Consider the following 18,016-nt stretch of genomic DNA (forward strand, 5'->3'; position numbering starts at 1 on the left):
CAATGGCGAGAGACGAGAGAAAACTCTTTTTTTTTTTTTTTTTTACACAAACATAAAAATTCATAATAAAGAAAAATGATACCGGTTAGAACGGTTGCAAAAACGAGTAACCGGTATGCGTTGAGGTTTGGGGTGTATTGGGCTATTATTATTGGACTTTTTGTTGGGCTTGGCCTAGAGGCTGCCCAATCTAATTCGGTGGGTGTAGAATACATGACCCGTTGGATTACCTCAGAATGGAGCCATTCTCCACGTTCAATACTTGAGATTTCCTCGTTATGGAGCCATTCTACACGTTCACTACGCATGCCCACCTAAAAATGATGGTTTGTAAACTTTGTAATCTTAAATTGATTCATAATTTAGTAGGAGTTTTACAATCAAAATCTCTTACAGATTAGATTTCTTAACATATCTTTTAATAGACGATTTTATTAAAGGATTTCCAAATTTGATACAAGTTCTTCATTTTATGGCTTTTAATAGACGATTTTATTTTATTAAAGGATTTCCAAATTTGATACAAGTTCTTCATTTTATGGAAATTATTATCACCATTTTTCTATTTCGTACCAAATTCAAACACTAACACACCATGGACCAGGATCAATTTCCAAAGATATCTAAGCAAAACCTTCCTTAAACAGGCTACTGAACTTTTGAGATGTGAATATGGATCCAAATCATGGCGGGATTCACATGAAGAAATATAATAAAAATGGTAGGAACTGAATCTCATAAATTTCATAATAAAAATAGTCTACCAGTTGACTTAGTCAGTGAAACATTCTAGCATGGATTATGGTAAATATTGTTGCCTAGCAACAAAAAACGCCAAATAGAGCTCCTAGTAATTACAGTAACGTTTTCCTCTTTATATAAACAAAGATCGACCTCTTTCTACCTGAAGTCCTTGATGGAATTTTCTCTGTTTCTGTATCTAGCACTTCTGTTACTATGTTCATGGCTTATCATTGTGGAATCTTATCAAAAAGATGATCAACTTATGCACAAGGATGAATATGGTGTCAAGGATGTTAAAACTGATTATAAGAAAGGTAAATGAAATTTTCATATTACAGATCGACTTTATCGTTTAACTAAAACTATCGAACAGTATATTCATTTTCGCAGTGGAAATGGTTTGGATTCTTTGGAATGATGATGATGGAGTTGTTTTCACGATTAGAAGTTCCATTCTATACCAGACCAGAACATTAGAGATAGAGTCTTAAGCGCGTATTCATGTTTACCAAACAAGAAGTAAAACGAAAGAAAAGTGGTCAGATTACTCGTAATAATCTGTTTGGATTAGGAATAGACGTAATCTGATCCTTTTTTTGTTTCCTTTTAATATTCTTATTTTCTGGTAATCACTATAAGACATACTAGTTACTACAGGGTCTACAAGCTTACAGCATCACCTACCTTTACTCCATAGATGATCACTCTAGCAACACAGGACGGAGAGGACAATTTATACAGGGTGGGGGTGGAGACGTTCTGCTGCTCGGCTTCATTTGGAGCAATGGGATATGCATATCAAATAAATTACACCCAAACCATTTCATTTTAATGCTTAATAAACCACACTCCAAGGGATTAAGATGTAACGTATAGATGAAAAAGAGAAGTTGACTAAATGGTTTCGATGTGTCTGCAGCACCAGATGAGGCAATACATGGTTGCCCATGGTCTGCACACAGCAAAAAGACGGCATAGGTTGAAGGTGGATGTTGTTAAGTGGAAAATGCTACAAAAGCTGATGGGATAGCTGCAGAAAAAAATGTGCTCGACAGAGTCCATAGAAAATATCCATAACTTTAGGTGCTACATATATAGTTTTTGTCATGTTTTTCTTCAACACATATTATAATCGTTCGTCTAAAGAAGCCCTGATTGTTGAATATTGTTGTACAGGAGGCGACTTTGCAAGTGGAAGCATAAATCTAGGAGGCCTAGAGTTGTGCCAGATCTCTCAGTTTACAGAAGTTTGGAGAACGGATTACGGAGGACCAGAGGACTTCGGGGTTACATTTTTTGAAGCTTCCTCATTACCTGATGGATTTTCCATACTTGGTTCTTATGCTCAAGCCAATAACAAGCCTCTTTTCGGGGGGTGGGTTCTTGCTGCTAAAGATAACCAAAATGAGTCTTCAAATGGAACACTGAAAATGCCAGTCGATTACACGCTTGTATGGAGCAGCGAGTCGATGAATGTGACAAATGATAGCAATGGCTACATTTGGCTACCGTCCCCTCCTGATGGTTATAGTGCAGTGGGACTAGTCGTCACCAATTCTACAAATAAGCCACCACTCGAAAAGGTTCGTTGTGTTCGTTCAGACCTTCTTGAATCTGGTGAACAGGATGAATGGATATGGGGAGAAGGCACAGGTCAAATCATTGTCTATGGATTGAGACCAACGACAAGGGGCACCAATGCTCTTGGTGTTCAAGTAGGTACATTTGTCGTTCAAGTTGCTGGAGCAGATACACCCTTACCTCTGTTTTGTCTAAAGAATGTAAACTTTACTCTAGCTTACATGCCAAATGCTACGCAAATTGAAGCACTAGTACAAGCTCATTCTCCAAGGATCTATTTTCATCCAGATGAGGATTACTTACCTTCTTCAGTAGACTGGTTATTTAGTAAGGGAGCCCTACTGTACCAAAAGGGGAACGAATCGAATCCTATCTCGATTCAGCCTAATGGTCTAAACCTTCCTCAAGGGGGTACAGACGACGGAGCGTATTGGTTAGATCTTCCTATCGACGAGGGCGCTAAAGATGAAGTCAAGAAAGGTGACCTACAAAGCGCAACGACTTACTTACATATAAAACCAATGCTAGGCGCAACATTCACTGACATTTCTATTTGGATTTTTTATCCCTTCAATGGACCAGCAACGGCCAAGGTACAGCTTATTAATATTCATTTTAAAAAGCTAGGTGAACATATTGGTGACTGGGAGCATGTGACCTTGAGAATTAGTAATTTCAACGGGGAGCTATGGAGAGTGTACTTTTCGGAGCATGACAAGGGAACTTGGGTGAATGCCGCTGAGCTTGAGTTCGAGGGAACCAAATTTGTAGCTTATTCTTCATTACATGGGCATGCTGCTTACCCAAAACCAGGATTAGTTCTACAGGGGGACACAGAGTTGGGCATCGGACTAAGAAATGATGCTGCAAAGAGCAACATATTGATGGATACGGACTCAAATTACGAAATAGTCTCGGCCGAGTACTTAGGTACCATCGTCGAGCCTCCATGGTTAAACTTTAGTAGGAAATGGGGTCCAAAAATTAGCAATAACATTGCTAAAGAGTTCGGATTTATTCACAAACTATTTCCAGGTGTTAACCTTACCAAAGTATTCCCGGATGGGCTGTTTGGAGAAGATGGACCTACAGGCCCCAAATGGAAGAATAATTGGAGTGGAGATGAGGTCATCTGAAATTTACGTTTATTATTGTTTGTGTAAATTTTAGGGACCGAGATCAGTAATTTTTCAAACTTATTTTTGTATTACATGCAGACAGTGGAATGCATAATTCTAGAATTCAAATTAATAATGTACCAGCTGTTATCATATCAAATTATATAAAGGTACATTGTTTTGAGAAGATGCTGATTGATAGAAGTAGAAATCAATAGCCTATATACATAGGTAGAGAGAGGACATTGTTTCCTACTTCAATTAGATCCCATATGGTAATTAATCAAGTAAAAACTTCGTGAATTAAACAAACCAGCAGCACCTTCAAACTAAACAAATATTCATTGTGGACCACAATATAGGTTTCTATTATGATCGATGAAATCTTTTCCCTACGGGTTAATTTCTTCCCTAGGGTCCCTACCCCATAAAAATATATATATATTTAATGATATAACCCTCAAAGCCACAAGTCACTATTGTAAGTTTTTAGTATTTCGTATGATCAAAATTACTGCTTACCCCCAATACTGGCTTATCATTTTTTTTTGGCTGAAAGAGATATTGTATTATTTAATTATGATTAGGTGATACAAGTATGAGATGAACTATTTGTGTATTTGTCTCTTGTCTTATCACATGTTTTACTTCACTATTTTTTAGTTGACATTTACACTCCAAGTACTCATTTTTGATATCATACAAAAGAAAAACTAAAAATAATAATAATAATTAAATAAATAAAATTTGCAAATAAAAACTTTAAAACAAATAAAAACTCATAAACAAATAAAAGGAAAAAAAAACTATAATTAAATATTGAATACATAAACACCTATTCTTTCAAATAATTCTTCAAATTTTTTATTTATTTATTTTTTTTCAATTGTACTAAGATCAATTCTCTTTCCAATTGATTTATACAAAAAAAGCATTCCTAAAAAAAGAAAAATTCTAATTTGATGAATAATGCGAAGATTTAAACACCACTTTTGAAAAAAAAAAAGATTTTAATGAGAGGAAATAAATAAGACGGGGTGAGAGAAAATATATAAGGTTCATGGTTCCATTACTAGGATTCCTGATAAGCACCCAAAACTATATTATAAAACCCCGTATAGACATAACATTTTGGTTAATTATGTACTTAATAATCATGAAATAATCGTATTTTCGTGAATTTGCAAGTTTACGTAACCAACGTAAAAATAAAGATAAATTCAATATTTAAGCACGGAATAACGTGTCTACGTAAAGATTTCCGATGTAGCTCATGCAAAGCTCAACAAAACCCACCTAAAACCCAAGAACTCCAACAGGACGATTCCAAGTCAGAAAGGGATTACGTGCATAGAAGCATCAAACTTTCGAAGCTCGTATCTCTTGAACCGGGATTTTGATTTCGGCTAGTGAACTGCTTAGATGATCAGTGCGACGAACTCTACGCAAAGGCAAGAAGTTGTAAAAATGTCAAAAACTCAGCTCGCCACTAGACACAACATGTGGACCCACTCTGCAGGCCTATAAAATTGGATGAGTCATCAATCATGGAGCAAGTCAAGACAAAATGTGCAAATTATTAGCACAAATTGACACCTTGCATGATATTAATTAAGTTGACTAGACTTTAGGTGATAATAGTGTCAATTTGTACAAGGTGTCACTTTGTTTTGATTTGGAGATAAGATAGAATTAAATGTGAGTAATGGTGGGAGTTGATTCACGTGGGAGAATAAGAAAAAGCTTTTGAAATGGGCTGATTTGTATTGATTCTCATTCATTCCCATATGCATGTTTTCATTGTTCTTTACTTAAGTTAAGTTCTTGTAATATGTTTAATGGTGGAAAACTTGTGTTTTAAATAAAAATCATACTTTACCTTAGGTAAAATCAGCACTTATTATTATTATTCTTCTTCTTTTCTTAATTTATCGTAGCATCATTAACATATCACTTGAATCCAATGATCATGAGCTAAAATCCTCCCAAGGGGAAGGTTAATGATGCTCATGTGAAGAGCAGGTTACGAATTTAGAATTCCAGTATCACTAATTAGAGGCTTAGGTTTGGTTTTTCATCCTACGCCAAAATGGCAGAGATTAACTGAGTTTGGAGTTTGGAGTTTGGAACTTTATAAAAGGTCGCGTGCGCGAACCATTGACACTGGATACACTCGCGCGCGCGAGTCCTGGGGAAAACATGTTGTGAAACTTGCTCGACCGGTGTAGAACGAAACCCGGAGTTGAAGGGAGGAGATGAAATATCTTGACAACTCCTAGCTCATTAGTAAGATGGACTCAGAGATGAGTACATCTTGCTAGGGATCGATACTCGAATCAATTTCGGCTTTATCTTTGAACTCGCAGCTGATTAGAGATGTAGTGATATTGTTTCCTAAAAGCTATGTAGCTAATATTTGCATGAGTAGGTTAATCCTCTCATTATCTTTCTTTCTATTTTTAATTAAGAAACAAACTTGCAAATTTTAGATAACTTGTGTAGTAAGTAATCATTAGGAAAAAAAAATCTTCAACAAAACAAAAATCCTTCTCACTAGTTCCCTTGAACATATTCTAGTTGTGACGTCAGCCTAATAATTAGGTTAGAACGAAAGCCTTACTCTAAACATACAAACGAAAAAAACGTGAGTAAGGAAATCTTGAAAATTAGTACGTAATAGGTTATGGAATTTCATATTCATAAAAGGTGCTAACATCAATTCACGAGAGAGAGAGAGAGATCATTCTTTACATATTATTATTATTAATATTATTTTCTCTCTCATCGATAGAAAGCACATTTTAGGGAATTTGAGTTTTTCCTTTGGATTTGCTTATCCACACTTTTGTGTTCCTGGCTTCCTGCAATTCAAGGGGCTTACTAAAGTATCCACGTTTTAGACAGACCAAACACCTGTACAAGGTGAACATGACTGCCACATCACCAATTCTTGAATATGGACTCTCTATCCACACTGCCAAACAGAGCCGAATGTTGTGTAGGGATAAACATATATGCGGTATCTGAAACATTTATATATGTACCACGGTGTATGCTACAATTGGTTCTTACACTATTGCCAAACTGATTCTATCAAGACTTTTGTGATGTCTATATCTAAATGGAAGCATGTAAAATAACTGGTGAGGAGTGAGGACATTATACAAAAGACATTAAACAAATTAGCGAATAAACGTCAAGCAGGTAAATCGACATTTTTATATGTGGTGATATAAAATTTTCATTTAGTTAATCCCTCTTAACTAGGTAGGAGAAATGCTACATGGCTAAGTACAAATGTAGAGTGAACCATAGTGATACTCCACATTTTCACATCTCCAAGAATCATCCAGTGATAACATTGTGCAAACTGACATGATATGGAACATGTCTCACAAGATAGCGAAGACTAGAGATGTATCATTTTGTTGGAGTATGAGGGTGTGTGCCCCTTCTTTGGTCCTTGTATGAGGGTGTGCGCCTCCTATATATAGTTGACGTATGTAACGTCCCACATTTCTATAAGTGTGGACTTCAGTTTGGTATGCCAAACTGAATTGTATCTTGTTTTTTCTATTCTCAAGTATTGGGGTACCTTAACACTCAAGGTAGGTTAAGTATATATGAAATTATAGATAGAGTATGAACACTCTAAAACCCTATTATTCAAGCATCTATTCTTCCAGCCTCTATTATTCTCCTTCTTGGTTTTCCTATTACAACAATATCACAACTCTCCTAGAATCACTGTACCACTAGCATGGTATCAGAACATCATGTTCAAATCTAAGTTTAGGCTATGTTTTGTAGTATGGATTAGCTAGCGTGTACAATAAATAAGCCCATGATAACATCAGGGGCCACAACTAATGAGTAACGAGTGAAGCTGGTGACTTCTGAAACCACAAAAATGTGTATAATGGTATCGGGGGGTTTAGGAGAGATAACGTTATACAAAAGAAAAACAAAGAAAAAATAAAAATGAAAATAAGACTTTCTTTGGTCAACTACTCTATTTTTAGATCTCTAACTCCCACAAACTTTTCTTCCATCTTCTCTTTAAATTTTATTTTGAATCCTTCTATCCCACCATGTTATCTTTAAGCTCATCTCTCACTACCCATTACCTTATAACACCTTTTTATTTATAAGTTGTGAAGATGAACTATGAAGAATTTGGGGTTGGCCTTTTGCCATGCATTTTTTAAGACAAATAAATTGAGAAGGGGCGAGTTGATATTGGGGTGTTGTTGTGCTTGATCTTTTTTATTTTTTGTTTGTGGATTTTAATTTATTTATTTAATTAAGATGAAGTAGAGGATGGGTATTGGGTATTAATTTCGAATATCTCCCTTATGAAAATAGAATAATATATTTGGGTTTTTTTATTGTTGATTTTAATTGGATTTTCAATAAAATTGATGCGTGGAATGTGCAAGAATGTCATATATTTTACTTTTTTCTTTTATAATTGATTGAATTGAAGGTTGGAATTTTAATTTGAACCCTTTTGGATTAGTTTTTGTATGTTCTTTAAAGGGATTTCTTTTTCTTTTCATTAAATTGGTGGGATAATTTCCAAGGGAGGCTAAGAGAGAACCAAATAGTTTCTACACTGATCATCTATAAGACACCAACCACCAGAATTGGATACTCCAAACATGATCAAGTACCACGTTACACAACACTAATTGCTACTGCCAAATAGAGCCTTAATGGTATGATCAAGTACCACGTTACACTTGTATCACAACCAAACGCTTGACTACTTTTCTCATGTGGTGTTGCTACACTTGTATCACAACCAACCAACTTATTAATTTTTTCAAGTGCACTACTTAAAGCATCTGTAAACACTTTAGTTGCTTCTTCACTTTCGAGGGATTTATCAACTACAAGTGTTGACATTTGAATCAATTCATTCCGCTTCATGATGTATAATTTATCATCTTGAACCTCCATTCCACCATCATCAATGGCCCCGACTTTGCGGTTTTACACCATCTCTTCAAAATGTATTGATTCGCAACTTATCAAAATCATGCATCTTATTCAAATAAGCTAAAATATGCCTACAAGGGACCCCTAAGCTCTCAAACTTTTTACAAGTGTATGAAGCAAAATCTAGATCTTTTTTATAAGAAATTTCCCGCACTCTAGACTTTTCGGCCGCCATTTTTCTATGAACCTTATAAACGCAACACTTCTCATTCTCACTAACAAGTACAAATCTATAATTCAAGCTCTCCCATAACTCATCTTGAAATTTAAAGAATAACTCATGTGTATAAACATCAACCATGTGTACCAAAAAGCTATGGGGCATTTTCATTTTTGGTTTCTTAATCATATCTTTGTTATCTGCCATTAATTCTTCATGACGTTGGTGCACAAGTCCCCTACCAAACTGAACCATAAAATCTACCAAAGAATTTTCTTTTGAAACATACATTTTAAAAAATGAATGAGCGCTTTCCGCTCGTTGACTACTTGACATACCTGCAGAGAAGATGTGATTCACATGTGCGGGTACCCATTGTGATCGGATTTCGTACATCGACTCCAACCACCTGTTCTCATGTAAACCACTCCTCTAAAGAATATCATTCCACTTCAAGTCAAACTCATCTTTCATCTCAGATCCCCAAATGCAGTTTGAAAACTCAGTGTAGTACTTACTATATATAACTGAATCTATTTTCATCGAAAATTTCATCAGTATGTGCCAACTACAGTATCTGTTGACATAGTACCAAATAATAACGTAAAACAAATAAAAAAATAAAAAACCTATGAAAAGTGGTTGGAAGAGTTTGAGAAATGGCTTTTGTCATTGCTGGATCTTGATCTGTAATAATCATCTTTGGGGGATTGCCTGGAATAGCTTCTAAAAATTTGTTGAACAACCAAATAATTAAATGATTATATGGTCTCATCACATAAAAATGAGCAAGCAAAAACAACTGTCTGACCATGATTATTAACCCCAAACAGCAGTGCAAGAATTAAGCCATATTGATTAGTGTTGTAGGTAGAATCAAAGATAACCACATCACCATAAAATTTGTATGCTCGTCTCGAGGTTGCATCGACCCAAAAACAACGTGTAATTCTCTGTTTATCGTTTCTCTCAATTTTAAAAGTGAAAGAAGGATTCCTCCCTTGTTCCAATTTTAAAAACTCATAAAACATATCTCCATCATGGCCTTTCATCTTATTACGCTTGTCCCTTTCCTGGTTGTTTAAATCTTTCTGTGTGAAACCAATATTTTATATCCCTCCTGACTGAACTCCAAGAAGACTGAACTGCTGATGTTGTGGTATGTTTACCATGCCAAGTTGTGTGTTAAACATTTTTGGGCACTGGAAACACCACAGTGAGATCTTAGAAGATGTACTCTTCGTGGGGTCGACAACGGGTGAGAATGCCCTTCAACAAATACAGTAACAAGAAATATACCAGAGTTTGACTTCGTCACAGCAACTTTTGCTTTACAATCTTATTTTACATTGCCTTGACGCCTTTTTGTATCAATGTCCGCTATTTCCAAACTTTTTCCTTGCTTGTAACACACATATTCCTTTCTTACACATTCACCATCTTTCTTCCTTTCAGACCAACTACGAACACTGAATCCAGCAGCTTTGGCATAATTATTCTAGAAACTGTAGACATCATCAAGTGATTCAAACTCTTGTTCTTTTCTAGGTTTGGTATCATTTGATACTTGGGGATTGTAAATGTGATTAGGTTTCCCACCTAAACTCCCTCTCTCAATTTCGAAATCCTCATTTTCCATCACAATCTAACCTGAAAAAAAAATTAAAAAAAAAAAAAAAAATATATATATATATATATATATATATATATATATATATATATATATATATATATATATATATATATATATATATATATATCAAACCCAAGTTAAACTTCAAATATAGAACTACAATTATAGCCGACCCTCATGGTTTAATTTCGATTACGATTTGTATAATCGCAAAGACATCATATGCCTTAGGTACGTGTTTTCTTCAGACAATAGAAAATGGCTGACGCCAAGGACATTCGGCCTCTTGTTTGTGACAATGGAACAGGAATGGTCAAGGTAAAAGACTATTGTTACTTATTAGATAGTCCTCATTCCTGAACATCATTTGTTCTATTATAGTGAATAAAGATTTTCCTCCCTCCCGAATATTAATATAGTGAATGACAATTATAGCCGACCCTCATGGTTTAATTTCGATTACGATTTGTATAATCGCAAAGACATCATATGCCTTAGGTACGTGTATGCATCTCCATTTTATGATTTTCCTTCAGGTTCCATGTCAAATAACTAGATATATAGAAGTGTTATACACTGCACCAACATTCAATGTAGGGACAAACCAAGTCTAACAAAGGAAAAAACTCCCGTCAACTATATATGCTTACACTAACTCGATCAATTTGTCGATGACTAATAACATGCACTACAATACTATCTTTTACAATGAATGTTCGTATAATAAGCTAAAAAAAGGCGCTTAAATCACTACAGCAAGTAGCAATACGTCTCTAACAAGTGAATATTTAGATTAGGAACGTATATAAAAATTGAAAAAAAAAAAAAACTTACGTGTAATAGAAGATTCTCTAACTTGTGTTGTGTACTTGTGTCTTGTTTTTGGGGAGGGCTTGTTATAAGATGAGACAGAGAGAAAGAGAAAACTAGGAGATATAGAGAGAAAGAGAGTGTTGGGAGGAGAGAGTCACGAAAGATGGGAGAGAGAATAAGAGAGAGGAATAGGGAATATGATCGAGGTTTAGGGTTTTCCCTTTTTAGGACCCGATTTTTAAAACCTTCGTGAGTATATTTCGCGTGATATTTCAAATTTTAGATCAAGTCCGTTTAAGTACATCCGCTTAAGAGCGGGGCTATATATATATATATATACAAATTCTTTTTCAGTTTTTCAGTATTGAAGTTTTAATCTTTTTCACAAGAAGAAACGAGTATCAAGTTGTATGAAATAACACGTTACCGCTGGTGTTTGTTGATCTAGTCTTCTCTTTCTCTGGATGATTTTTTTTTTTTTGGAAGCTCTTTGGCTGACGACAGTGGCGGAGCCAAGAATCCCCTCCACATAAGGCACCGAACGTCTTAGCTAAATCACAATTTGTTTTCCCCAGGTAATATACCACCTTGCATATATGGAGATATTAAAAATTCAACAATCAATCACATGCATCAATATAGTTTGAAATTCTAAAAGTTTGATGAAAATTTCCCAAACGTCAAGAAATTCGACATGGTATACATCACATATTTCACAATCCGCGCTTCGAAAAATCTACAAAAAATGAGAAATGAAAGAAAAGAACATATCAAGTTTTCATACAAAAATTTAGACTTGACTTGTGAAACTTACACAAGGATCAAAACTATCCTCTAGCTACTTGTAGACGTTTTTAAAATACTCTATATCACTTTTAAGTCAATAATTTTGCAAAGTCAGGTAAGGTAAATTTCGTTAAGAAATAATATTATTCCTAATACATTGGTTGATGAGAAAACAATTGTCCATCTCATTTTGGTCCTTCAATGATTATGGTATCAATGTGTTGTCGATGGTGAGTATTGAAGTGGTGGCTGGGTACCTTTATATAAGAGAATTTCATGGCACTAGATAATAGATATTGGTAACTTCAGTAAGTATACTTCAGATTTTCTACCGAGTTCACCTAGGGCACGTGTCCCATGTAACTCCCATATGGCTTTGCCACTGGCTGACAAGGCTCATACTAATTTGTCTTTTATTCTTTTTGGTGATATTGTTTCTTTGAGTTAGAGATTTTCTTTTCCGGCTAGCAGATTTGGTGGTATTTTGGTTGATTCTATTATTTTTATGCTCTTGGGTTTATTGTTCACAGTTCACTGTTACTGTTCACAGTACTATTTACTATAATGTTTGCAGTATTGTTTATTGTTACTGTTCACATCACTGTTTATCATACTTTTGTGGTACTATTCACCGCTGGTTTGCTGATATAATATTTGTTTTCTCTTGATGCACTCTATTTTGGAAGCTCTTTGGCTAAAAAGCTCAAGCTTAATTTCCACGACTTGTTCATGTATGTTTCCGCATCCAAGTGTTTGTTAAAATGCTCAACTATGTTTTGTGGTAGTTTTCTACTTACTCTAAGTATCTCTTGTTTTGCTTTTTAGTGTTTATTAATTCTTATAAGTCATGAGAATATGACTATTGGTGAATACAATATTGTTATTTGATGTGGGCATTGGTTGATCTTTGGTCGTATAAATTTGTCTTTGCTTGGTTCTTTGAAGTGGGTATTAGTTGGTTGTTTTGTGGTAGTTTTCCACTTACTCTGAGTATCTCTTGTTTTGCTTTTCAGTGTTTATTAATTCTTAGGGTGTGTTTGTTATGATGGGAACACTATGGAAAGGAAAGGAAAATAAGAGTGGTCCACCTTTTCCATAGTTTTTAAGGCGTTTGTTTACCCATGGAAAGGAAATGGGCTTTTCCATATGGAAACAAATGGAAAAGGTTTTGTGTCTTTAGCTAACCCCTGAAAATTTTGTGGAAAGGAAAGAAAAGGAAATAGATAGATAGGGACTTACTACTAATACACCCCACCCAACAATACAATTATTCCTTTCCATAGCTTTTGCAAACAAACATGATTATTCCTTTCCCCATTTTACCAAACATATACCATTTAAAATTATTTCCTTTCCATTCCATTCCATTCCATTCCATAGTGGACCTTATAAGTCATGAGAATATGACTATTGGTGAATACAATATTGTTATTTGATGTTGGCATTGGTTGATCTTTGGTCGTATAAATTTGTCTTTGCTTGGTTATTTGAAGTGGGTATTAGTTGGTTGTATAACTTTGGGGATGGTCAATCTATTTATCGTATTGGTATTTGGCTTCCTCTGTTTCAAGCTCAAGTCGGAATAGACATGTCTTTGTATGTTCCAACTCAGACTTGTATATTCCAACTTGAGAGGGATAATATGGAGATATTATGACATTGAGTAGTATTTGAGGCTAAGAAAATATGGAGATGTATGTGGAAAAGTATGGGATCCATATTCGTATGAGACAATGACATCTCTATTGTTAAGTATCCAGTATTTAGGTAGCAGTCATGCCTAAACTGCACTCTTTAGTATTCAGGTAGCAGTCAAGCCTAAACTGCACTCGTTAGTATTAAGGTAGCAGTCAAGCTTTAACTGCACTCATTAGTATTCAGGTAACAGTCACGCATAAACTGCACTCGTGGTTTTCAGTAATTAGGAGTACCCAGAACAATATTTTATTGACTTCAACAGTGATATTAATAGTAGCATCCAAGAAGCGCACATCAGATCAGTGTTATTGTTTGTAATTTATATTATGATAGTCATAACAACGAATGGAGTGAAGCGGAAATGAAGCATCAAACCGGTGTTATGGTTTTAGTCAATGGTATCTACTACTGAGAATGACACATATACCACGGTCAATAAAAGCGTTTATACCGGCGGTTCTTCCAAAACCATGGGAAATACTTTATATACCACGGCGGAAATTTATTTGGTCATTGGTTTCTTAAGTATATGCCACGCCATTCATGAAAACCGTGGGATAAGTTGGGCCATATACCATGGTTAGTTTTTTTTCAGCATGAGAGTACTCCACATCCCCACTACCTTAAACATAAACAGTGGTATATAAATTTTCCACTTTCTACTGTGGTTTATGACTTTATGCCAAATAGTCAAATACGCAAAAAAAAAAAATACACAGTACGAAACTCATTCAAATTGGATTCCCGCTATTCTCTCGGTCTCTCCCCACAACTTCTACAGTTCTACGACTCTTAGGATTCCCGCAACAGTGAGAAAACCCACAGTCACTACACCATAACAGTGCAAAGAATTGGATTTCTTCTCGACCTCAACTCAAGAATACAACAAAGAGAAACCCTTCCCTCTTAACTCCGCATGATGTTTTCTCCATGTTTCTTGATCTATTCGAATTCCACCTCATTTTCGTTCATCTTCCCCAAATTTCGATGAAATTGAACTAAAGGAAGCAGTTTTTGTTCATCTCAATTTCTTCATCTCAGACAAAGGTACCATCTTTCCGATTTTTTAAGGTATCCATACTACTACTTTCGACGAAGTTCAATTTTGTCTTTCGCTATTTTGGTTTTGTAATTCTTGAATTCGTTTTCTAGGGTTTATAAATTTCTTGTTGATTGAGTTTTAAATTTTATTGTTTTTACCAGCTATATCAGCCGTCATGGGGACTAAGAGATTACCGTATCCTGGCAGGGTCTTTGATCTTGTCCACTGTGCGTGCTGTAGGGTACCGTGGCACATTGAAGGTATTTCTATCTTGCAATGGCTTTCTGGTGATGTTATTTAGTATAACTGCTCTTCTGTTCTGGAACTCATTGGGATTTGAGTATGCAGGTGGCAAACTTCTTTTAGAGTTGAACCGGGTTTTGCAACCTGGTGGTTACTTCGTGTGGTCTGCTACTCCAGTATACCAGAAGCTGGCAGAAGATGTTGAAATCTGGACAGGTATATTACGTTTCTAGTTGTCTGTTTTGAATAGGGAATTGATAGATTGCTAACTCTGTTCTGCAAAATTGATGCAGCCATGTCTGCTATCAAGGCCGATCCCTTGTGCTACGAGGTATATAGCTTTTGAGATTTAGCTGTGTTGAGTCTTTTCAATCGTTTGATGTCACACTCATCTGACTCATTTCTAACTGAAGTAATGATTATGCACTTTATGATATTGTCTTACATTCCTCGGTGTATTTCAGGCTTTGGAACGCCTCATTGAGAATCACATGCTTAAATCTGAGGAAGGTAATGTGGCTCTATGGACTTCTGTTTTTGTGGTTTAGTTGTATGTCAGCATCGAGCAAGATGTTCTCTATGCTGACCGTCTTGGTACACGCTATAATTTGTAGCCCTTCTTTCATGCCAGATGAGCAGTGTAATCTAGATTCTTCATTTGTGACAGATCCTTCATTGACATTTCCTCAAAATTGCCTCTTAAATAGTGTGCTCACTTGGTATGATATTTCAGAATCAAGTCTCATTTCCTCACTGAAATTTGCTCCTGAAGATAAATGGCTCTCTTCATTTTATTCATGTTTAATAAAGAAGGTGAGATTTTACTTGAGAATATGGATAACATAACTCATGCAGTTTTATCCCCTTCCCTTTAGTTCTGTCAGATAGTTTAATTTTGTATGGTCTCTCATTACGGTCTCTGAGAAATATATATTTTTTCTTTTGGCGTTTTCAGTATGACAAAGAAAGCATGGTAGAAGCAAAATTCAGGAAGCTAGAACAAGAAACTTGTGATAATAACACTGCCAGTTTACCTGTAGCCTGCACCTTGAAAAACAACACGGATCTGTTGGCCTGTAAAGCTGAGTACTACCATCAAAGTGGAGAATACCAAAAATGTTTTGAGCTGACTTCTGCGTAAGTTAGTAAATATTTGCATAGAGATTTAATTGGTAACGTGTTGTTTGGACGATGTAGCTCTTATATTCATTTATACTATGTTTATTTCAGCTTACTTGAAAGAGACCCTTTCCATTTGAAAAGCACATTGGTGCATCTAACCGCTGCTATGGAGCTTGGCCATTCAAATGAACTATATCTAATGGCTTGTAATTTGGTGAAAGATTATCCTCAAAAGTTGGTAACCTATCCCTACTCCGCAATTTTCATTTTGTTTTCTGTTCTTTACACCAGTCTTTCACTAAGTCACTTCTCAATTTTCAGAGCATTATCATGGTTTGTTGTTGGTTGCTATTACTATTGTATCAAGAAATATAGTGAATCGCGGCGTTTTTTCAGGTGACAACTTTCCTCTTAATAAATTGAGATATTCACTCATGATGCTAATCTAGTTATTCTTGAGTTAAAAATTTTGTGCTCCATATCTAGATGTGTACTATTCGATCATCAACAGTGCCTGCTTTGTGCTACATATTCAGTCAGCTGGTTTAGTTGAACTGTACACTTCATTTATGTTTTACAAAATAAATTGGATCTCAATGAAAAGCTTCTCTATTTTTCCTCACTCATAGTGTCAATGAAAGGCGCTACTTTGTCTGATCTGGCAATATTTTTAAATACCCAAAGACATTTTTTTATGAGCATATATATGCATCGGTGGATCAGATTTACATTTAGTGTTGGCCGTTTGAGGTTAAAAATGCTTCTTTCTTCCTTGCTAACCCAACTTTTGAAACTTTTGATCTTATGTTGCATTCATTCTATTATTCAAAAACAAAATCTTTTATGTTTGTTTTTATTTTGTACATCCCAAACCGATATTTGCTCATCCAGCTAACTTTCTGTTCTACAACAAAGCTACAACTCTGGATGGAACATTTCTCCCTGCTTGGATAGGTCATGGAAATGCTTTCGCTGCTCAAGAAGAGGGTGATCAGGCTATTTCTTCCTTCCGAACAGCAGCTCGTTCGTTTCCAGGGTAATTGTTAATATGAACTCTATTGTTCAATGACATAATGAACTACATGTCTCTGCTTTCGTGTTGTGCTGATTTTGATGAGTGCAAACTCATGTTGATTACATAACTTTTTAGCTAGAAGAATTATCTTGAAATGCTTTGGATGTGTAATTGCTCAAACCAGTTTACCTGCAACCTGCTTAAGTCATTTACATTTATTTGGATCGCTCAAAAGTGTGGTCCATTTTCTTACAACTGTTGTCTCCGGATACTAAGAAGTAAGAGAAGAAGACAACTCTATAGAATTGCACATTATTTGGTATACGCTTTAACATAAATTGCTCAAGATAGCTTGAGTTTCTAACAGAAATACATTCATTGTTTCCTCGTTGAGTTGTATCTACTTGTGGCAGCGTTACTTAGCTTTTAAAGTGATCTCCTTTAAATTAACTGAAAGGGACTGTGTTCTTAACTTAAATAGCATTTCATCTTGAGAGTTTCCTTCCTCTTTGGACCTTGGTATTTTTAAGTCAAAACATTTAGTGTCTAAGTTATCCTTCATTGTGGATCTATAAGCTCTGTCGCCATGTCCACAAACATCAACTATAGTATATTACTACACTATAGAACTTTTCATGGTGCAAAGTACTAGGCTTTGTTATATCCTATAGTTCGAGGAAAAACAAAATATGTCTGACTCTTAATACTTCATACTTTCTCAAAGACATACTCATTGGGTATACAAGTTCCATATTGTGATAGCAAATCCAATAGAGAGAAAGGTTGATTTGGGCTAAAAAGTTGTGTGTACAATGTCCTTATTATTATCCACTTTTGGATTTCTTTTCATTGCATTTTTTAAAGTATGCCACGGAATAGTTTTATTTCTCCTTATGTTGGCCATAATTGAAATTCTCTTATCACATAATAATGTTTTGTTTACAGGTTGAATCTTGATATTCTCTTTGTTCGGTGCCATTTGCCTACTTTGTACATTGGGATGGAATACATGCGAACACATAACTTAAAACTTGAGAAGGTGAAATTTTCATGCCTCTAA

At 35.3% G+C, this 18,016-nt stretch overlaps 2 protein-coding genes across 4 annotated transcripts; both read left to right on the forward strand.

The window, feature by feature from the left end:
- The first annotated feature begins 774 nt into the window (after positions 1-774).
- Positions 775-3,630, forward strand: LOC147485706 (hypothetical protein At1g04090-like). 3 transcript variants are annotated; one of them, XM_086573447.1, is made up of 3 exons: positions 775-1,058; positions 1,921-2,805; positions 2,908-3,630. In XM_086573447.1, the coding sequence occupies exons 1-3, from the start codon at positions 917-919 to the stop codon at positions 3,459-3,461; spliced, it is 1,581 nt and encodes a 526-aa protein (XP_086429573.1). In that variant the 5' UTR covers positions 775-916; the 3' UTR covers positions 3,462-3,630. The 3 variants fall into 3 exon arrangements, with proteins under 3 accessions (XP_086429573.1, XP_086429572.1, XP_086429574.1); XM_086573448.1 differs by adding an exon at positions 1,664-1,827 and having other exon boundaries at positions 919-1,058; positions 1,921-3,630; XM_086573446.1 differs by having other exon boundaries at positions 778-1,058; positions 1,921-3,630.
- Positions 3,631-14,186: 10,556 nt separating this feature from the next.
- LOC147485707 (anaphase-promoting complex subunit 6-like) lies at positions 14,187-18,016 on the forward strand. The gene is made up of 11 exons (XM_086573575.1): positions 14,187-14,581; positions 14,738-14,836; positions 14,925-15,035; positions 15,113-15,150; positions 15,284-15,329; positions 15,487-15,632; positions 15,775-15,956; positions 16,050-16,175; positions 16,263-16,337; positions 16,852-16,977; positions 17,902-18,016. Exons 2-11 carry the CDS (start codon positions 14,752-14,754, stop codon positions 18,014-18,016), a joined length of 1,050 nt encoding a protein of 349 aa, XP_086429701.1. The 5' UTR covers positions 14,187-14,581; positions 14,738-14,751.

Source organism: Coptis chinensis, chromosome 7 (assembly GCF_015680905.1).
Source record: "Coptis chinensis isolate HL-2020 chromosome 7, ASM1568090v1, whole genome shotgun sequence".
Lineage (NCBI taxonomy): Eukaryota > Viridiplantae > Streptophyta > Magnoliopsida > Ranunculales > Ranunculaceae > Coptis > Coptis chinensis.